This window comes from Balaenoptera borealis (genome assembly GCF_965194805.1).
Source record: "Balaenoptera borealis genome assembly, chromosome: 20".
In the NCBI taxonomy this organism is placed as follows: domain Eukaryota; kingdom Metazoa; phylum Chordata; class Mammalia; order Artiodactyla; family Balaenopteridae; genus Balaenoptera; species Balaenoptera borealis.
In genome coordinates this window covers 40,835,297-40,857,376 of record NC_138879.1, presented here as the reverse complement: position 1 = coordinate 40,857,376, position 22,080 = coordinate 40,835,297, and the positions used below count along the sequence as shown (strand labels likewise).

At 49.3% G+C, this 22,080-nt stretch overlaps 1 protein-coding gene and 1 long non-coding RNA gene across 5 annotated transcripts; one reads left to right on the top strand and one right to left on the bottom strand.

Moving 5' to 3' along the window:
- The first annotated feature begins 1,364 nt into the window (after positions 1-1,364).
- LOC309618513 lies at positions 1,365-6,165 on the top strand. The gene is made up of 2 exons (XR_014238519.1): positions 1,365-3,899; positions 4,284-6,165. It is a non-coding gene; the product is annotated as an uncharacterized lncRNA (long non-coding RNA).
- Positions 4,914-22,072, bottom strand: RAD51D (RAD51 paralog D). 4 transcript variants are annotated; one of them, XM_082372367.1, is made up of 10 exons: positions 21,791-22,072; positions 21,408-21,469; positions 21,087-21,205; positions 13,601-13,682; positions 13,182-13,358; positions 12,640-12,735; positions 9,422-9,512; positions 9,232-9,302; positions 6,751-6,915; positions 4,914-6,581 (listed from the first exon to the last, which is right to left on the bottom strand). In XM_082372367.1, the coding sequence occupies exons 1-10, from the start codon at positions 21,870-21,872 to the stop codon at positions 6,498-6,500; spliced, it is 1,029 nt and encodes a 342-aa protein (XP_082228493.1). In that variant the 5' UTR covers positions 21,873-22,072; the 3' UTR covers positions 4,914-6,497. The 4 variants fall into 4 exon arrangements, with proteins under 4 accessions (XP_082228493.1, XP_082228494.1, XP_082228495.1 ...); XM_082372368.1 differs by having other exon boundaries at positions 13,224-13,358; XM_082372369.1 differs by lacking the exons at positions 9,232-9,302; positions 9,422-9,512.
- Positions 22,073-22,080: the final 8 nt, after the last annotated feature.

Genomic DNA, 22,080 nt, shown 5'->3' with positions numbered 1-22,080 from the left:
TGTTAATTATTATCATAGAAAGTTAATAGGTCCAGAGCAAGGGATGGGGTAAGGCCCAGAGATGTCTTTTTGTAAGCTTAGTTTTTAAGCTGAGTGCTCAGTTCCGAAAGGGAGTGCACTTAAGCCACTGATTGGTCTAATAATTGGTGTCAGAATTCATGATATCCTTGTGGATTTTTTTCTGGGCCCTCTGGTCCATATTACAGCTAAATCATTAGAACGCTGCTAAATAATGTGCATGTCGCTAAAGCGAGGAGGGCTCAGAGCTGCATTTACCCACACTCCTCCTTTCTCCACCTTTAGTATTATCACCATCACTATTTTTCATCTTTATCGTGCCCTTCCGCAGAGGCACTCAATAACGTACCCATTGTGCAAGTAATCTGAAATCCTTTTCAGCAAGCAATAGTATTTAGTACTAATAAAACACTAGTTTGTCTACCAAGTGACATATTTATAGGAGCTGTTTACCTTGATGTATTTTTATTATTTCTACTCATTTGCTAAGTACTTTCCAATACATATTTATGAAGCGCATGCCTTTCTCCAAACAGCAGTGAAAAAATAAATCATATTATTTCTTTTACTAGTAGCAGCGTGGCTTGTAAGTCCTAGAGCCCTGATTTTTGTTACTTTTGTCAAGAGCATGAAAAATTAATGGTGACTGAGCATCTACTATGTGTCAGACTCTGTGAAAGGCACTTTACATAAATTATCTGTTTAATTCCCCTGAGGCATATATTTTACCAATAAGGAAAATGTAATTCCCCTGCAACATACATTTTACCAACAAGACAAAGACATTACCTTGTCCAAGTAATTCAACCAGAAAGGACCCAGCAGGGTTTTGAACCTAGATTTTCCCCTGATTCCAAAATCCCAAATCATCATTCTACTTCACCAGCTCTTAAATTCTCCGGACCTAATAAATTTTGCAAAATATAAAGTATTCCTTTCTGAGAGAGGTTGTGTAGGTTATCCCAGAACGGAACAGGAAGTGATAAACAGACACAGGATGTTAACCCCAATTTTTCTATCGGAGGTTATTCTCTGAGGGAATTATTCCCTAAGAAATCAGTGGTAGGGTGTTTCCGGTACAAGAGTTCGACTCATACCTGGAGACAGGACTGGCTACAAAGTTTTCAGGGCACAGTGCAAATGTGGGACCCTTGTTCAAAGTGTTAAGAATTTCAGGATGGCAACCGGAGAGCATTAAACTAAGCACGAGGCTCTGGGCAACTGGACTGGTCACACTTGAAGCCAGCCTTGCCTGAACAGGACGCTGTCACTAGTTTCTCCAAGGCATCCTAAGCTTTTCAATGATGTGAAATAGAGTGCCTAGTATTAATATTGGATGCTATTCCTGGGGAAGTATTTGGTGTTTTACATAAGCTATATGACCCTAAAGCAATTCTATGCAATAGGTATTATTTTCCCCATTTCCCAGTGGCTGAAACTAAGGCTTAAAAAAGCTAATTCATCCAATGACATACAGTGTCAGAGCTAAGACCAAGTTAGATGAGATGAAAATCTTGCTCCTTGACTTTGTATACTTTTCAGCATACACCCATTGTCTTCTGGCAAAACCCAGGCTTATATTGAGACTATTACAGCCAGAAACTAAAGAGGCAGCAAAGAGCTAGGATTCAAAGCCTACTCATGGATTCAAGCTTGTGCAGCAGCTGAAGTGCACTTGTACAGCTCTGGGAGGCATGGACCTTCCACTGGCTGGGAAAGAGAATTCTACACATGTCAAATGGAATGGCCAGTACCTGGCCTCCCTCTCCAGGATAGATAGGAAACACACTGAGGTCCTTACCTTCATAAAAGGTAACTACGGGGAACCTACAGCATTTTACTTAATGATAAAATACTGGAAACAGCTCACTAAAATCAGGAACAAGACAAGGAGGATGGCTATTGTTGTTTCTATTCAACTTAGCACCGGAAGTTAGTTTAGCCAGTGAAATAAGACAGGAAAACATGAAACATCTTTTTGAGGGTAAGCTTGGATGAATAATCTACCTAGCTCTAATTTAAGCTCCAAGCATCACAGAGCCTTCTCCAATGCCCATCCCCAGCAACTCTCCCCAGTGCAACTCCATGCCAGAGCACAGTAAAACCTAGTTAGGATGTGCACCTAAATCCCTTACCTCCTGGGATGTCCCCCGTGGTCCAGTGGTTAAGACTCCGCACTTCCACTGCAGGGGAATACGGGTTTGATCCCTGGTCGGGGAACTAAGATGCCGCATGCCGTGCCAAAAAATAAAATAAAATAAATCCCTTACCTCCTGCTGGCTCACGTCTCAGGGACACACAGACGCTGTTGTTTTTCATTCAGCTTTATTTCCCCCCAAACCCCCGGTTCACCTTAATACCAATAATAGCTCCCTTCTTTGAGTGTTTGTCATTCTCTCATAACTTCCCTAAGGGAAATCAGAAAGAGCTGAGAAAGTAGATCTCTGATCCAGCTTTTACGGCGAACAAAGATAAAAAGAGGTTGGGATGGGTAGCCTTGGTTGCTATCCGGGTAAAATACAAAGAAGAATTTAATTGAAACATTCACATAGTCACAGCCAAAGGCAGCATGAGGATGGAAGGAAGTAGGGTTTGGGATCAGACAGATTCAAGTTTGGATTCTGGTGCTGCCCACTTATTAGCTTTATGTCCATAACCTCACTGGACTCCCATTTACTGTCTGGAAGATGGAAGGCTTTCTGAAGGTCTAAATGAGATGTGGACAAAGGGCCTAAGCACATGTGCGCCTCGATACACTTGCCTCATGGACTTTGGCAGACACTGGTGGTTGCCCACCCAACGTCCAACTCCTCCACGCACACTTCCCCCTTTCTAGTAGCATCCCCCCTTTTTTCTTCTTTTTTTAATAAATTTATTCATTTTTATTTTTGGCTGCGTTGGGTCTTCATTGCTGTGCGCAGGCTTTCTCTAGCTGCGGCGAGCAGGGGCTACTCTTCGTTGCGGTGCACGGACTTCTCATTGCGGTGGCTTCTCTTGTCACGGAGCATGGGCTCTAGGCGCACAGGCTCAGTAGTTGTGGCTCGCGGGCTTTAGAGCGCAGGCTCAGTAGTTGTGGCGCACGGGCTTAGTTGCTCCGCAGCATGTGGGATCTTCCCGGACCAGTGCTCGAACCCGTGTCCCCTGCATTGGCAGGTGGATTCTTAACCACTGCGTCACCAGGGAAGTCCAGAATGACTGCTTTGATGAGAACAAGCTTACAGACAAAACCAACACAAAAGGAGAGCAGAGCAGAGATGGAAAGGCCCTACGCCGCTTGATGAGCCGCCAAATGAGCCAACCTTGGACATCGTGTTACTAGAGATAACAAATGTTATTGTTTAAGCCTCTTTCAGCCAAGTTTCATTACTTGCAGTGGAAAGCAGCCACAGTGATACATGGACCTTGAGCCTGAGAGCCTTTGGGAATTCAAGTGCCTAACAAAAGCCATCAAGTGCTAGCACATACATAGTAGGGACTCAACATTAACGTTGCGTAATATCAGACCAAGGACATTCAACAGTCCTCTGTAGGATACGTAAAAAGACACTCTGGGGGGACCTCAATGACTAGATCATGTGAAAAACATTCCTGCGTTTCTCCTTTGCCATCTTTAAAATGCCTTAAAACCCACCCATTTGTATGTTTAACAATTGCTGAGCTCCCATACTGTGGAAAGAACAAAAGAAAAATTAACGTGGGGGCCCTGCAAGGGGATCTTGGGCTCATGGGCAGCCAATAAGACAAGTCTGAGTGGTACAGGAGGATTGTGATGTCTATCTAGACCCCAGCTGAGGCATAAAAAAGGGAGGATGTCAGGGTGGGTGTGCACCAAAGCAGTCACGGCTGGGCGGAGGCAGACACGTAAGCAAAGGGAGCAAAAGGCACGTGGCGGGCTTCCCTGGTGGCGCAGTGGTTGAGAATCCGCCTGCCAATGCAGGGGACACGGGTTCGAGCCCTGGTCTGGGAAGATCCCACATGCCGCGGAGCGGCTTGGCCCGTGAGCCATGATTACTGAGCCTGCGCGTCTGGAGCCTGTGCTACGCAACAAGAGAGGCCGCGATAGTGAGAGGCCCGCGCACCGCGATGAAGAGTGGCCCCCGCTTGCCACAACTGGAGAAAGCCCTCGCACAGAAGCGAAGACCCAACACAGCCATAAATAAATAAATAAATAATTTAAGAAATAAAAAAGATATCTTAAAAAAAAAAAAAAACAAAGAAAATCATTCTGCTTTAAAAAAAAAAAAAAAAAAAAAAAAAAAAAAAAGGCACGTGGGCAGGAGGGCCAGCCCGGCCCCAGGCCTGTTAGGGGAGCCTCGCAGGGTGGCTGGCCTGGAGCGGAGTGTGTGGGCTCAGCATGAGGATGAGGTGAAGCCCCCGTCCGAGAACAAGGCCAAGGAGGAAGCGAGCTGTGAGGGGCAAAGTCCTGCAGAAATGTCACGGGGTGGTCTGCAGCAGCAATGAATGGAGCGCCTTCCTGTGGCCAGAGAGGCTACCTTGGTGAGGCTGTGTGGCTGGAAGAAGTCCCCACTGAGGACAGAACTGTGCCGATCGGAAACTAAAGGCAACGTGGACACAGAGTCCTGGCTGAGGAATCGAGAGTCCTGGGTTCCAGCCCCTGTTCTGCCACTGGGACTGTCATTTCTCCTCTTTGGGCCTCAGTTTCCTTCTCTGTTAAATGACAAGATGGGGCCTATGATCTTTACAGGCCTCTCAAACCACACTATTGTAGGGTCCTGAGTCAAGGACCGAGCACCCGACACCATATATGGGAAATACGGCAGATCTGCCTGGGGCAGAGATGGTGACCAGCCTCCACCTTGAACACCAGTTCCAACTGGTTGTGGCTGCCTGGAGTGCCGTGTGGAGAAAAACCAAAACTGCAAAGGACTCTGAGCTCTGCCAAAAAGAATGCTTGATTGATTGGTGATGTCTGCGCGGGCTCAGGATGCCCAAATGGTACAAGTGACAGGGGTGTACCAGTCCCAGCTTAACGTCTTGTTTCCTACTACGGTTGCAATTATGCGCCAACCGCTCCTGGTGTAAGGATGCTGAAGATTCGTTTCTCCTGGGAGCCTGTGAAAGCAGCAGCGCCAGCGTTCCTCCTCCAGTCTGCAGCTTACCAAGCCTGTCCTCACTCAGGCAGATACCCTCGGGCTGGTCTGCCACTTGTTCCCAGTCCTCCAGCCTTCTTGCTTTTATCCCTGCTGTGTTCATCACCTCTAAATGTCGTATCTTCGGCCTGTAACTCTGACCTCTCTTCCTGCAGCCAAGCAACTAGTTAATTACATGACAGGCTCTCAAACCGAGAAAGGCAACCTTCCTTTAAAAATTGTGGTCAGTGAACAATACTGATCATTTCTCTCCTTTGTCTTTTATTTCCCCTTCCCTGGTGTCCTCCTCTCCGCCCAGCCAGGGTTATAGCTTGCAGAGGGATGGCCACAGTGCCCGTAACAGACAGGGGGGTTATTTCATACACTAGGGCACCAGGCTGTGGTATAGCTGGCAGGAAGAGAGGGGTAATTATATTGCATGTTGGAGCCACCAGCAATGAATTTCTACATAAAGAACTAGATTTGCCATGTATTATTTACGCCAGCATCAATTTTCCCAGCTGGCTCCATTTACTGTGCAAATTCTCCTCTGTCTGTTTATGGGCAAGGCCATGGTTCAGCACCTCTGGTTACTCGACACTGTGGAGGGGCCCCACAGGGCACCACACACGTTAAACAAGTGGCTGGATTCACGGGGACCAGGTCACATCTTCCCTTCCTGTTAAATTATATTCCTGGGACTGTAGTGAGCTCCCGATCTCACCTGGTCATGGTGATGCATGCAGGTTTGTGAAACCAAATGGGCAAGAGGGAAAGAGGAATAACCATTCTTTGGGGTCTCACTAGGGGAAACTGAAAAACCACCTTCTGGGGGGAAAATGGATGGCTCTGCGGCTCAGAGGATTTCCTTTGTATGTTTTTAAGATCAGGACCTAGATAAAGAAGAGTTTTGCACTTACAAGGTTACTTCCACCCGGTAACTCAAAGAGAGAGTTAAGAGAAAGGGAGCCCTATCTTACAGATGGAAAAACAGAGGCAAAAAAAAAAAAAAAAGAAGAAGAAGGGAAACAAAGGCAAGCTAGAGGCCTCAGACTCAGTCACTGTGTTAGGATGGAGTGCAGGACGGTGATGCACAGGGTTACCTGTCCAGTCACCAGCATGCCTCTTCAGAAATGCCCAAGACACTGAACTCGGCGCCTGCTGGAAACATACGTGGTAGACACAAGGGAGGACAACCTGGTACCAGCATGAATTTCTGGGTCCTTCCACAGTAGCATCCTCTCTAGCCAGTAACACTGTGTTTCCAGAGAGAGGAGCTAAGGACTAAGATGTCTGCCCAGCCCGAGAGCTTCTCTGCAGCCCCAAGGGCTGCCGGCAGTGAACGGCAGGCGTTACTGTGCAGGAGGGTTTGTCCCAGTCAACAGCAAGTCACATGTGGTCTCCCTGTAATGTTGGGCTCTGCACTGGAGTCCCCCAGGTCCCAATGTCCACCGTCTTCTGGAAACCTGTTGGCTGGAACAAGACAGGAGGGGAAGGTGAGTTTTTGAGTTGAGCAGCCCAAGTGGGTAGCCTCTTTGGCTGCAGGGTCTCAGTATCCAGAAGTTCCTCGATGAGACATCTGTGGGCACAGAAGCCACCCTCAAGGGCCCAGATTCCTGGCTTTCCCCTGGGGCCGGCTCACCAGACGGGGAGATTTGGTCAGACACGCCACGCGCCAGCTGCCTGATGCTCCTGCACCTTGGCTGGTGTCCAGGAGAAGCCGGGTGCTGGGCACAAAGCTCCAGGAGCGTCCCAGGGCAGGTTTGAGCTGCCCGCTGTCCCTGTCTCGGGTCATGTGATTGGTCACCTGCGGCAGAAAGAGTCAAAGGCTTATAGATCCGTAATGCTGGTACAGAGGACATCTGCTCCTATGGCTTCATTTTACAGATGGGAAAGCTGAGGCCTAGTACAGGGAAACGACTTCCCCAAGCTTCCATAATTTATCAACGGTCTGGAATCAGAACCCTGGGCTCCTGACCTGCGCAGAGCTCTTGCCACTAAACCACAACACCCCAGGCTTGATTCCAATAAAAGGTAACGGGGCATGTGTCTGGGAAAAGCAGTGCTGTCCGCTAAGGCCCACTACAACCCCAACGCAGCAATCGGGCATCCTGAGAACACGTGCACCCACCCCTTTGTGTCAGGGTGTGCATCTGTGTGTAGACGTGGGAGGCGTTTTGGAAAGGGGGATCCTAATTTGGTCGGTCAGCTCTACTCTGCCCAGGCTAGTCTCAGGTAAGCAACGCCAACCTCACTGCATCCTCTTGAGGTTACCCCCTGCTCCCCACCCCACCCCTGGGCAGAGGTGTGGCTTGTTCATCATTGAATCCCTGCTACCTAAGCCAGAGCCTGGCACACAGCAGGTGCTCACATACATGCTACAGTCTGGAAAGGGAGGCCTTGGGACCCAGTATAAGAACAAAAGAAGGGACTTCCCTGGCGGCGCAGTGGTTAGGAATCCGCCTGCCAATGCAGGGGGACATGGGTTCAATCCCTGGTCCGGGAAGATCCCACATGCTGCGGAGCAACTAAGCCCAAGCGCCACAACTACTGAGCCTGCGCTCTAGGGCCCATAGGCCACAACTACTGAGCCCGCGTGCTTCAACTACTGAAGCCCGTGTGCCTAGAGCCCGTGCTCCACAGCAAGAGAAGCCCACACACCACAAAAAAGAGCAGTCCCTGCTTGCTGCAACTAGAGAAAGCTTGCGCGCAGCAACGAAGACCCAACGCAGCCAAAAAAAAAAAAAGAACAAAAGAATAGAAGAACAAATCCCCTTATGCTGCTGGTAGGTGCACAAAAACTATAACCTTTTATAGTGCCTCGCAGCACAGCCCAAGAAATAAATAGATAAAATAAAATGAAATAAGATGGTGTAGTATAGTTGGCCCTTCGTATCTGTGGGTTCCGCATCCACAGATTCAACCAACTACAGCTCAAATCCACAGTTGGTTAAATCCACAGACGCAGGACCCACGGATAGGGAAGGCAAACCGTATTTACTACCTGGTCCTTTAGAGGAAAGGTTTCCTGACCCCTGTAACATAGGTATTAAACAAAATAATACGTAGCTGCTAAAACTGGCATTCTTAAAGAATCTATTAAAAGACATGGGAAATGGTGGTGTGTTTTTTTTTTTAACAAGATTACAGTTTAGTTGGAAAGTTGGTTAAAAGTATATGTATAGGGCTTCCCTGGTGGCGCAGTGGTTGAGAATCTGCCTGCCAATGCAGGGGACACGGGTTCGAGCCCTGGTCTGGGAAGATCCCACATGCCGCAGAGCAACTAGGCCCGTGAGCCACAATTACTGAGCCTGCGCGTCTGGAGCCTGTGCTCCACAACGAGAGGTCCGCACACTGCGATGAAGAGTGGCCCCCGCTTGCCGCAACTAGAGAAAGCCCTCGCACAGAAACGAAGACCCAACACAGCCATAAATAAATAAATAAAAATAAACCCAAAAGTTTAAAAAAAAAGTATATGTATATATGCAGAGAAAAAAGATTCTATGGGGGTATATAAAAATATTAATATGGTTTCTGTGGATGTGGAGATCGATTACAAACTGACTCTTACATTTAACTATTTTTTACCCTCTTTTATGAGAAGCATGCAGATTTTTAATAAACTACTCCATAAGCAGAAAAAGTTACTTTAAAAGCCAAAAGATCCCTTTCTATGAAGCTCTGGAAAAGGCAAAACTATTGGGACAGAAACCACATCAGTGGTTGTCTGGGGCCGGAGGATCTTTCTGGGGTGACAGAAATATTCTGTATCTTGATTGCGGTGGGGTAACAAGGCTGGAGATGACTGTATCAAACTTCAAACAAGGAGAAGGTTACTCTGTATGAATTATACCTCAATAAAACTGACTTAAAGAAAGTAAAAGGAAAAACAAGACTGTCCCTGATCCCTTGGCTATTTAAGGTCTGATCCCCTCCCAGTCTCGTGCTCTAGATGACTCAGGGGAGTTGGGCTATGGTCCTTTCCCAAAGGGCCACTTAGAGGGTTCAGAAGCTGCTCTTTAAGGGAAATAAAGAACTGTAACTAGGAAGAACAGCTCCCCACTTGGTGAAGCCCAGGGATCAGAGGTAAGGCAAGGATGGCTGGCCAAGCCCACTTCCTCACCACCAGTGCCACGCTGAGGTCCCGGGCCAGAGTCTTCAGCTCTCGGGCCAGCTGCATCATCAAGGCCAAGCCTGGGGAAGAAAAACCGGAGAGGGTGGGCAGCAGGGCATCAGGGACCAGGCTGGCCGGAAATAGGACTCCAGAGCCGGGAGGCAAGATCAAGACCCCTGGGCTCTGCCACACCACTCACCTTCCCTCTGCTGACCTCCCAGAAGTGGGGCAACCACCGCAGTGACCGAATCCACAACCACCACCTTCAGAGTCCCTGAAGAACTGCTCACCTGCGGGGTTGATGGGAAGCAGGTGCCATGAACCAGGTGGCCTCTAGGGGGCGACCATTACCAGACAAGCCTGCTCCTCTTTCAGAAACTGGTAAGAAATAACCTCCCCCACCCCAAATACAGCTGGGCATGTATGATGGAATTTCAGCAATGTCTTTTTTTTCCCACCCCCATTTGTATGTATAACAGATTTTACTGAAGAATTGGGTGGAAAGAGAGAGTTTAAATCACAGGACATCACAGACACCCTAAAATAATTAAATTTGAGAAATCCCTGCTCAGATCCTGTGGTCTCCTGGTCAGGAATTTTCTTAGTAGAATCTTTCTCCTTGTGGCCAGTCCCCCATCATCTTGTCAGGCTCTCTTTTCCCTCTCCTGCTTACGTCCCAACTTCCTAACTTCCTTTGCTGAAGAGGTCAGCCTTCTCTTCACTTCAGTCTCTTTCCAGATTGTGCCTCTAGGGCCTAATCTTCCATATCTAAAAAGGTTCCAGGGGCTCCCCAGGTGGCGCAGTGGTTAGGAATCTGCCTGCCAATGCAGGGGACATGGGTTCGAGCCCTGGTCCGGGAAGATCCCACATGCCGCAGAGCAACTAAGCCTGTGTGCCACAACTACTGAGCCTGCGAGCCACAACTACTGAGCCCACTTGCCACAACTACTGAAGCCCGCGTGCCTAGAGCCCGTTCTCTGTGACAAGAGAAGCCACCGCAACGAGAAGCCTGTGCACCGTGATGAAGAGTAGCCCCTGCTCGCCACAACTAGAGAAAGCCCATGTGCAGCAACAAAGACCCAACACAGCCAAAAAAAAAAAAAAGAAAAGGTTTCAAATATAGACTATATAGACAGCCACCTGCTAAAACCAGGAAACTAGGAAACATCCTCCTAGTTTCTTAGACCTAAAATGTTTCTTGTCCTTGAAGCTTCCCTTCTCTCCTCCTTTATTCCTTATATCGAGCCCATTTGCCAATTCTGTTTCCATAACTGGTTTTTTTCATCTCATGTTGGCCAAGTCCTGGATATTCAGCTTATCTTGTCTGTCTTTTGCATGTCTCCCCCTTCACATCCCAGTTATTGACTCTTGGCCAGCCACTGGCTGTCTAAGAGACGCTGGCAGAAAAGAGAGATCAGCTTAGCCCTTCCTTACTCTCTGGGAGAGGTTGAAATCTCTGGCCAAAATGGGACAACAAGCCTTTTGCTGCTTGTAACAATGGGGCTATCAGGTACCTGTGGCAGAGAGACCCCACGATCCCCACCTCTAGGTGTTTGAGTCCTCTATGATCCCTTCCCCTTGACCCTGGGGGAGTCCCGTGACTTGCTTTCTTACTAGTCAAATGTCAAAGGTGTTAGGATGTCACTCTCTTTTTTTGGCTGCACTACATGGCTTGTAGGATCTTAGTTCCCCGACCAGGGATTGAACCCAGGCCCTTGGAAGTGAAAGTGCAGAGTCCTAACCACTGGACCGCCAGGGAATTCCCTGGATGTCACTCTCTTGATTAGGCTACATTATATGGCAAAGGGAATGGGCTGCCACCCCGTGATTATATTATGTTATGTAAGATGGTGTGTTGCTGCCTATGATGGTGCTGTGAACTGCCTATGCAAAGGGCCACATGTCAGGAACAGTGGGCAGCTTCAAAGAATTGAAGGTGGCCTCTGCCAGCAACCAGCTGCCAGCAAGGAACTGAAGCCTCTAGGAAATGAATTCTGCCAAAAACCTGAATGAACTTGTAAGTGGTTCTTCCCCAGTTGAGCCTCCAGATAAGAACACAGCCCAGCTGCCACCTTGATCATGGCCTAATGAGACCCTAAGTAGGGGACCAGGCTAAGCTGTGCCCAGACTCCTGACCTACAGAAACTGTGAGGTAATAAATATGTGTTGTTTTAAGTCACTAAGTTTGTAGTAACTTGCTATGCAATAATAGAAATATATACCATCTAATGGCCCTACAGTAAAAAATATCGTCTTTTGACCTGGGAGTTGAGAGATCTGGGTTATAAGCTTTGTTCTTATCCTAAATATGTGGTGACTTTGGGCAACTGACTGAATGTCTCTGGCCCTCACTCTCCTCATCTCTAGAAGCGAGAGGGTTGGATTAGGTCAGGACTACTTGACTTCACGTCTCAACACATGGGGGTGTCATAGCCTGCTACGATTCCTATGGCAAGCATTTGTTCAACTATTGTATGTTCTAAAGTTTATAAAAATGCTTTACTTTATATACAACCCTGGGTATGCCCATGGGAACATGTTATGCTTTGGGGTGAGAGATAAAGTTTAAGATGAATTAAACTATCCTCTGTAAGGTGTCTCCCAAATCTAAGAGTGTATAAATCAGTGCACCAAATCCTGTCTAAGCACCTATCAGGTGTAGCAGGGTACCAACCCAAATGCCATTCCAAACCCCTCTTCCTTGTTAACAGGACTCTGAATGTGTTCAAGTACTGGGCAGAAATCTCCTGACATCAGGGAAGGTGGGCCCAACCCCTGGTCTAGGAAAAACACATAGCTCAGTTTTGGTCAATTAGATGTAATGGGAACAGGGAAGCATACTGGGGGGTTCCAGAGGAAGATTTTTCTTCCCTTATAAAAGGGAAGAGGTACAGAAAAGAGGCATCTATCTCTCACTGACCTAAATATGGATGTAATATGGATGTGTGAAGACATGATGCTCTGAGCCATAGCAGCCACTTTGCAATCATGAGGGGGAAGAGCAAGAGAACCAGGCACACCAACCTACAGCCCTGACATTATGGACTTGCCAACCTCCACTCACGTGAGATAATTAAAAGTCCTCAAGGTTCAAGTGTCTGTCAGATAGACTCTATTACTTGCAGCTGGAAGTAATCTTAACGGATCCGGAGTTGGAATGCAGAGATGAATATGACATGATCCTTGCACTCAAGGAAGGGGCTTACTGTTTAGTGGGGAAGATGGGCATGTAAACGAGGAGGCACTCAGGAATGAATTAAGCATCCGGAAATCCCATCCTGGGAGCGGCAGACACAGCTAGAGTCACCAGATTGTACATCTGCGTTTCCAAGCAGAGTCTGTAGTAGGACACCTGCCCACATGCAGACAGCACTGGCCAGCTGGGGGGAGCAGGGAGGGGCCGAAGAGCAGGCTCACCTGCTGGGACACAGCGCCTCGCAGGTCCTGCAGCACATCCAACATCTGGAAGATGTCAAACGCACGCACCACCTGGATCCTCTGGAGAGCTCCCGCCTGAAGAGGTAGGAGATAGAAGGGAGAGCTCTGGAGAAGAGGAGCAGGGGGTCGCGCAAGATGAAGAAGGATTTTTGAGGCTGAGCAGGAAGAGGCACTTAGACAGAAGGACTCAGGTCCAGGATGGCAAAGGGGCTCTGTCTGATGGGCCAGTTCTCACCAACGTGGCTGCCTGGGTGCTGGGCTGCAAAGCCACGGCGGAGCTCCGTGGGAAGGAGGGACAGGACTGATTAGTGTGTCTTCCACGGGCAAGGAATGGGAGAGAAGCACAGATGCTGGGTGTATGGCAGCCCTGAATTAGGGTATGGCAGGGGTGGGATGATGTCATAATGGGGAGGTTTGCAGAACAGAAAGTATTAGTAGAACAGCAAGTGTCAAAGCCAGAAATATCTATTCACACAAATGACCAAAATTCTTGCCACGCTGGATAACGGGGTCTTACTTACGGTGTCAGAACCTCCAAGGAACCCAGCCCTCCTGCTCTCTACCTGCTCCCCCTCATCTGGGGTTCTGGCCTGAAGCAGCTGGAGGATGCGGGAAGCTGTGAGCCCTCCATTGGAATCGATGTACAGGACGTTCTGCTGCAGGCCATGGGCCACGTGTGCAGCCACACAAAGACATACCTGAGTAGAGATGGGGCACTGGGTGAACTTGAGCCCTCAAGGAGGGCCCAGCATGGGTGCTCCCACCAAATCTTGTCCAGATCCCAGAGACACGAATGGGCCAAGCCCAAGCCCCACTCCTCACCACCCATCTTCTCTCTTCCGACCTCTGAATCACAAGCACACTGGCAGAAGCTTCCCCAGGGACCCAGGGCTATGCACCCACCTCCCCCAACCCTCCTGGCTGCTGGACGCACGTGTACCTGGGTTTTGCCGCTACCTGGGCCTCCTACGATTTCAGTCACTTCTCCAGTATAGAGACCAGCATCCAGCAGTTTGTCCAGGCTGATGACAGAAGAGGAGGCAAGAGAATCAACTGAGGGGATTCGAGGGAAGGGAGGGGAGGAGGAACCAGGAAAAAAAGCAAGACATCCCTTCCAAGCACTGTTCTGTCCAGAGACATTCTAACATCTCTGGCCAGGAGGCTTCGCCTGGTAGGGTTTCCTTTGGGGAAAGCCGGCACGGCTAAATGTTCCTCCTCTGGCCCCTCATCCTTTCACTCTCAGCTTACAGATCACTCTGGGTGATCACTTCTCCACAGAGGTCTCTTTGCCACCCCATCCAATGGTCCTTTCATTCTCCATCTCAGCCCCTTCTGGGTTTCCTTGATAGCATTTCCCATAATTTGTCATTTTCTAAAACTCTGATACAATTATAGATTCACAGGAAGTTGCAAAAAACAATGTACAGGGAGGTCCCATGTACCCTTTACCTAGTTTCCCCTAACGGTAGCATCTTTCACTATAAGATGTATTGTACAGGGCTTCCCTGGTGGCGCAGTGGTTGAGAGTCTGCCTGCCGATGCAGGGGACACGGGTTCGAGCCCTGGTCTGGGAAGATCCCACATGCCACGGAGCGGCTGGACCCGTGAGCCACAGCTGCTGAGCCTGCGCGTCTGGAGCCTGTGCTCCGCAACGGGAGAGGCCGCGACGGTGAGAGGCCCGCGCACCGCGATGAAGAGTGGCCCCCGCTTGCCGCGACTGGGGGAAGCCCTCGCACGGAAGCGAGGACCCAGCACGGCCAGAAATAAATAAATAAATAAATAAATAAATAAAAAGATGTATTGTACTACACTATAACATCGCAAATCGACACTGGTGCAATCCACAGAGCTTATTCAGATTCACCACCATTATTTCCGTGTGTGTCTGTGTGTATAACTCTATGCCATTTCATCACATGCATGGGTTTATGTAACCACCGCAATCAAGATACAGAACATTTCCATTGCTGCAAGGCTCCCTTGTGCCACCCTTTTATAGCCACTCCCCTTCCATCCACCCCTAATCCCTAGCCCCTGGCAACTGCTTAATCTGTTCTCCATCTCTACTGTTATGTTATTTCAAGAATATTATGTACACAGACTCACACAATATGTAACTTTTGTGATTGGCTTTTCTCACTCAGCATCATTCCCTCGAGATCCAAGTTGTCACATGTATCGTTTGTTCTTTTTTACTGCCGAGTGTATTCCATGGTATGGATGGACCAAGTTTGTTTAACCATTCACCCATTGAAGGACATTTTAGCTGTTTCCAGTTGGAGGAAATTATGAATAAAACGGCTATGAACATTTGCATACACGTTTTTCTGTAAACCTAAGTTTTTATTTCTCTGGAATAGATGCCCCAGAATACAACTGTTGGGTTGTATGGTAAGTGCATATTAATTTCACAAGAAACTACTAACTTGTTTTCCAGAGTGCCTATGCTATTTTATTTTCCCACCAGCAATGTACGAGGTAATCCAGTTTCTCCACACCCTTACTAGCACTTGGAGTTATCACTATTCTTTATTTTAGCCATTCTAGGAGGTATGTAGTAATATCTCATTGTGGCTTTAATTTGTATTTCCCTAATAACCAGTGATGTTGAATGTCGTTGGTGAAATGTCTGGTCGTGTCTTTTGCCCATTTTCTAATTGCATTGTTTGTTCTACTGCTGAGTTTTAAGAATTCTTTATATATTCCAGATGCAAGTCCTTTGTTGAATACATGGATTGCAAATATTTTCCCCGTTCTATCGCTTGTCTTTTCATCCTCTTAAAGAGCAAACGTTTTTGGCCCAGAGCACCCTGGGGCAAGGACTGGGCCTTGCTCACCCCAGAACTGGTACAGTGGCTGAAACACAGGAGATGCACAATAAATGCTTCCAGACAAATGAGTGATAGAAGGTTCCTTTGTTATCAACACTCTGGCTGTGGAAGCCTTGAGATAAATTCAAGTCTTGGCCAATCCTAATCCAGTTTCTGTCCCTAAACCACCAGGAAATAGGTCACTACCTACACCTCATATCCTGCCCAACCGAGAGGGCAGACAGCAGAAGCAAGAAGAACTATAATCCTGCAGCCTGTGGAACAAAAACCACATTCACAGAAAGATAGACAAGATGAAAAGGCAGAAGGCTATGTACCAGATGAAGGAACAAGATAAAACCCCAGAAAAACAACTAAATGAAGTGGAGATAGGCAACCTTCCAGAAAAAGAATTCAGAATAATGATAGTGAAGATGATCCAGGACCTCGGAAAAAGAATGGAGGCAAAGATCGAGAAGATGCAAGAAATGTTTAACAAAGACCTAGAAGAATTAAAGAACAAACAAACAGAGATGAATAATACAATAACCGAAATGAAAACTACACTAGAAGGAATCAATAGCAGAATAACTGAGGTGGAAGAACGGATAAGTGACCTGGAAGACAGAATGGTGGAATTCACTGCTGCGGAACAGACTAAAGAAAAAAGAATGAAAAGAAATGAAGACAGCCTAAGAGACCTCTGGGACAACATTAAACGCAACAACATTCGCATTATAGGGGTCCCAGAAGGAGAAGAGAGAGAAAAAGGACTCGAGAAAATATTTGAAGAGATTATAGTCGAAAACTTCCCTAACATGGGAAAGGAAATAGCCACCCAAGTCCAGGAAGCGCAGTGAGTCCCATACAGGATAAACCCAAGGAGAAACACGCCGAGACACATAGTAATCAAAGTGGCAAAAATTAAAGACAAAGAAAAATTATTGAAAGCAGCAAGGGAAAAACGACATATCCTGCCCAACCGGTGGGCTGAAATTTCACCTCCATCACAGCCTATACTAACACCTCCATGTCCTGGCCACATGCATCCCTGTCCCAACCCTGTAATCACCTCCATGGGCTCCAGCCCTTTGTGATGGTCCTGGAAGACCTCCCATGACCCCTTTGTACATGCCAAGCAGCACTTAAGTAAGCAACCCATCTCTTTCAATTCCAGGGCCCCCATGATTATAACCACAGGGCCCTGCTGCTCAAAACGCTCTGGTTACCACTCCGGCCCTGGGGCTTCTTGGGATAACTGTGCTCACCTTGTCTCTGTGTAAAAAGCACCTTTTTAAAGAGCATCCAGCCTCTGCCACTGCTGGCTCCCGTTCCTCCCACTGAGATCAGAGAACCCCCAGTCCCATTATAGCAGTGGTTCTCCCAGTGTGGTCCCCAGACCTGCAGCATCAGCCTCACCTGGGAACTGATTAGAAATGCAGATTCTCAGGCCCCACACCAGACCTACTGAATCAAAAACTCTTAGGGCGAGGACCACATCTGAGTCTCAACAAGGATACATGGGGCTTCCCTGGTGGCGCAGTGGTTGAGAATCTGCCTGCCAATGCAAGGGACGCGGGTTCGAGCCCTGGCCTGGGAGGATCCCACATGCCGCGGAGCAACTAGGCCCGTGAGCCACAACTACTGAGCCTGCGCGTCTGGAGCCTGTGCTCCGCAACAAGAGAGGCCGCGATAGTGAGAGGCCCGCGCACCGCGATGAAGAGTGGCCCCCGCTTACCGCAACTAGAGAAAGCCCTCGTGCAGAAACGAAGACCCAACACAGACATAAATAAATAAATAAATAAATAAAGGAATTCCTTAAAAAAAGAAAAAAAAAAAAAGATACATGTTCAAATCTGAACACCATTAGGCTGGACTAGTGTTTCCCAGTCCTGCCTACATGTTAAAATAACCACGGGAGTTTTTAAAAAAGAGACCTGTATCAGCGATTCCCAAACTTGTCTGCACACTGGAGTCACCTGGGAACTTCAAAAAATACTGATGCATGAGTTCCACCCCCGGAGAACGTGATTCAACTGGTGTGTGTGTTGGGGGTGCAGTGTAGGGCTTTGGAATTAAAAAAAAAAAATTCCCAGGTAATTCTAACGGGCAGAAAAGTTTGGGAACCACTGGCCTAGAGCAATTAAGTCAGAATTTCTAAAGGTGAGACCTAGGCATGAATATTTCTTAAGCTTTCTTAAGCTTCCCAAATGATTCTAACATGCAGCCTGGGTGAAACCACTGGTCTTAACTCTCCAGTCAAGAATCAACCTCGGGGGCTTCCCTGGTGGTGCAGTGGTTAACAATCCGCCGGCCAATGCAGGGGACACGGGTTCGATCCCTGGTCCAGGAAGATCCTACATGCCGCGGAGCAACTAAGCCTGTGCGTCACAACTACTGAGCCTGTGCTCTAGAGCCCGCAAGCCACAACTACTGAGCCCGCGTGCCACAACTACTGAAGCCTGCGCACCTAGAGCCTGTGCTTTGCAACAAGAGAAGCCACTGCAATGAGAAGCCTGCGCACCGCAATGAAGAGTAGCCCCCGCTCGCTGCAACTAGAGAAAGCCCGTGCGCAGCAACGAAGACCCAATGCAGCCACAAACAAATAAATAAATAAATAAATTTATTTTAAAAAAAAAATCAACCTCATTCTTGGCTGTGAGGATCAGTCTCCATAAGGAATTCCCAGATCCACCTCCCAGCAGACTTCTCACCTGTTTCCATTCCATGTCTCCTGATGGACCTTCCTACCAACCACCTCTGCTCCTCAACATGGACAGACCACCCCCCTTCCTCCGCCTGCCTGTGGAGCAGAAGTAAAACTGGGTCTTACCACCAGTTTTGAACACAAGTGATTTCTGGGATTTATTCTCCACCTTTCCCTCTGAACTGGCTTTTAGTCATTCTTTCAGCCATTCATTCAAACATCGCCTGAATGTCTCACATTTCCTGCAGGCCTTTTTCTAAAACGAGGAAGAGGCAGAGATGAACAAGACACAGCTCTGGCCTTCAGGGAACCACCCATCTCCCCAGTTAGTACGGCTTCTTCCAAGGCACGCTACATGCTTTCTTGACCTCGTAAAGATCCACGGTGCCCGCCAGCATTACAAGCTGCGAGAAAACCTACAGCAGGGAAACCTGCTTCATTTGGGTTAACCAGCATTTCCCGAGCTGTTGACTACAGAACTCCCCTCCCCTCCCGTGTTAGAGTTACATCCATCAAGTGTCCAAAGAACACTGTGAGGATGGCTAGAAACCTAGTGGGTCGTCTTTGATTCTTCACATCTATATTCCCCCTGGCAGGAAGGCTTATCACATTTCTTCAGCGTGCCTCCTGCCGTCCCCTGCCCTAGATCAGCTCACACACCCTCCCCTGCCATATCCTCCTGGGCCTCTCTCCTGCCAGGCTCCCCAGCCCCATCCACCCTGCCCACCTCCACCCTATGCCTGTAACTCTACTTTCACAATACAGCCTCCTGCCTGGAGGAGGCAATAGGGCAGATGCGCTAGAGGTGGGTTCTTATGCTTAGAAGCCTGACAGGTGTGACGTCAAGGGCCTGGTCTGCCACTTACTAGCTGAGGTATCTTTTTTTTTTTGGCCTCGCCACACAGCTTGCAGGATCTTGGTTCCCTAACCAGGGATCAAACCTGTGCCCCCTGCAGTGGAAGCGCAGAGTCCTAACCACTGGACCCCCAGGGAAGTCCCTAGCTGTGGGATCTTGAGCAAGTCACTTAACCTGAGTCCCAGTTTCTTCATATACAGGATGATGATTTTCATTGCAACGCGCTCATTGCGATTGTGAAGACAAATGAAACTACGTACCTGGAGTAACTGTGCCGGAGTACTCAGAGAAGGCCCATCCGTTCCTCACTGCCCAAGGCCTGCCTCCTGCATAGAGCTTTCCTGAACCTCTCTGATCTCCCCTGTAGTGACTCACTGTGGCTGCCATCTTGCCAGTTTATCACCTGACTGCTTCCTCTGTATAATGCTGGCTTTATAAGCTCCCAAAGGCCAAGGCTGCTCCTTGTTAATCACCCCCTCATTTTTTATCTTTTATTTTTGCCACACCATGCAGCTTGCGGGATCTTAGCTCCCCAACCAGGGATCAAACCCGGGCCCCTGGCAGTGAGAGCTCCAAGTCCTAACCACTGGACCACCAGGGAATTTCCAATCACCCCCTCCTTATGCTGCCTCCACGCATGCTCACACCTCTCTCTTGTGTTTGCCTGCCTTCTCTACCCAATGGGTTCTTAAGTGCCTTGCCTCACCCGTACCCGTATCATATGCACTTATCTGGAACCCGCAGGCACTCGGCCAGGGCTTGATGAATGACAGAACTGAACCCCCAACCCAGGGAAAGCAAGCACTGTGCTCTATGAACCTTGCCAAGAGAATGTGTTATGGAAACAGGGAGGGCCAAACCAATCCAAAGACCTTTGTGGTGGCAGAGTTCTTTATCAAATTCTGCACCAACAGGCCAAGAATGAGGTCAGACTTCCTTGGCCAGAAGCCGCCTGTTTTCTTCCAACTCTTTCTCTCTCCACACAACACGGCAGAAGGTAACTACTCTCCTTCCCTCCTGCTGCAGAGTATGGGGAATGAACCAAGTTCTGGATCAAGTGCCCCAGGGCTGGAGCCCCACCTCTGCCCCTCACTCCTCCTGGGCTAAACTCAAGTGGGGTTAATAATCACTAACTCGGGCTTCCCTGGTGGTGCAGTGGTTAAGAATCCGCCTGCCAATGCAGGGGACACAGGTTCGAGCCCTGGTCCGGGAAGATCCCACATGCCGCAGAGCAACTAAGCCCATGCGCCACAACTACTGAGCCTGCGCTCTACAGCCCGCAAGCCACAACTACTGAGCCCACGTGCCACAATTACTGAAGCCCGCGCGCCTAGAGCCCGTGCTTTGCAACAAGAGAAGCCACCGCAATGAGAAGCCCGCGCACCGCAACAAAGAGTAGCGCCACTCTCCACAACTAGAGAAAGCCCACGCCCATCAACGAAGACCCAACACAGCCAAAAATAAATAAATTTTTTAAAAAAGAAAAAGAAAAAAAAAATCACTAGCTCACAGGGTCACTGAAGAGATTATACAACCTATTATATAACCTACTATGTGTCAGTGGCTCGTATGTAGTAGGCACTCAGTCAATGTTAGTCCTGCCATGCTCTCTCTTGCCCCATCCTTAAGGGAAAGAGGAGGTAGGGGCAGAGAAGAGTTGCTCTGATCTGCTGAATAATAATGGAATACTGACATCTTGTGTCACAGGACAGTGGTTTTCACCCAGCGGCAATTTTGCCACCCTGGGGTGGGGGTGGGGGGTCATTTGGTCACAGCTGGAGACATTTTTGATTGTCAGACATGGGAAGGGAGGTGCTACCCGGCTTCTAGTGGCTAGAGGCCAGGGATGCTGCCAAACATCCTACTATAAGTCCAGGACAGCCCCCCCCAAATAATTCCGCATCCCAAAAGTTAGGAGTTGTTGAAACCCTGTTAGAGCTTAAGAGAACTCAAAGTCCTGAACATCCTCAGCACTGTTTGAAAAAGCCTGCTCTCCCTAGACGCAAGTATCAAAAGCCCGCCTCTCACCTTTCCCCCAAGTACCCACACAAACCTTGCAATGCCGGTGGACAGGATGGCAGTGGAGGTCTTCAGCTCCTCGTAGAGATCAGCGCCATTGAAGGGGAAAGCCGAGAACTGAGCCAGCAGCACCCGCCTCAGGGCGACCAGGGCCTGCGGAAGGGGCGGGGAAACTCAGGAGAGGGCCGGGGCGCTCCGACCCGAAGCAGCCCAGAGTACTCGGCAATGACCCGCCAATGGAGGAGGCCCCCCCCCCAGGGTCTCATACGGCCCCCCTGATCAATCTCTGGGAACCCTTTGCTCAGGGATGGGCATTTAGAGACATCCAGGTTTGGAGCGGAGATTGTCAGCTCACCTTATAAGACAAGCCACATTTCTGGGCTACTTCCTCCAGGTCTGCTGAAACCAGGTCCACTACTGAAAACAAAACACGTGGGGTTGGTGGGCAGGAAGGGAGGCTCGGGGGCCTCCCTCACTTGACTTTTCCTCGCCTACGTCGACTAGCTGAGCCGCAGGACCTGGCGTGGTGCCTGGCACACAGTGGGGGTTCTACCCTTCCTGGGACGTGGCTAGCCCACTCCCACCTTCCCGGGCTCTCAAGGAGGCTGTGGGCGGAGGAGGGGGGGGGAGGGGGAGGGGCCCCCCGGAGGGGCCCCCCTCCCGGGTGTGCCAGGGCCGGAGCCGGCCTCCGCGCTGGGCCCGGCCGCGTGGCCCGCACTGGCGCACGCCTGCGATCACCTGTCTTGATCCCGCGGCTCCGCAGAAGCTGGACCATGTCCTGGGTGAGACCCGGGCACAGTCCGGGCCGAAGCACGCCCATGTTCCCTGTGGGCCCGGGGCCGCTCGTCCCGAGGACATCCGCGGGGCCCTTTCTGGACCGAGCGCGGGAGGCGGGAGGGAGGCGGGAGCGAGGCGAGAGGGAGGCGGGAGGCGGAGGCGGCGCGGAGGGTGCGGAGCCTGCGGGGACGCCGGCACCCAGAGTTCTCCCACCCGGACCGCGCCGCAGCTTCCGGCTTCCAGGCTCCAGG

Coding starts and splice junctions, on each gene's coding strand:
- RAD51D (XM_082372367.1), bottom strand. CDS start 21,872: ATGGGCGTGCTTCGGCCCGGACTGTGCCCGGGTCTCACCCAGGACATG. Junction 21,206..21,407: donor AATGTGGCTTGTCTTATAAG/GTGAGCTGACAA, acceptor CCCCTTCCGCAG/GCCCTGGTCGCCCTGAGGCG. Junction 13,683..21,086: donor CTGTCCACCGGCATTGCAAG/GTTTGTGTGGGT, acceptor TTCTGTCATCAG/CCTGGACAAACTGCTGGATG.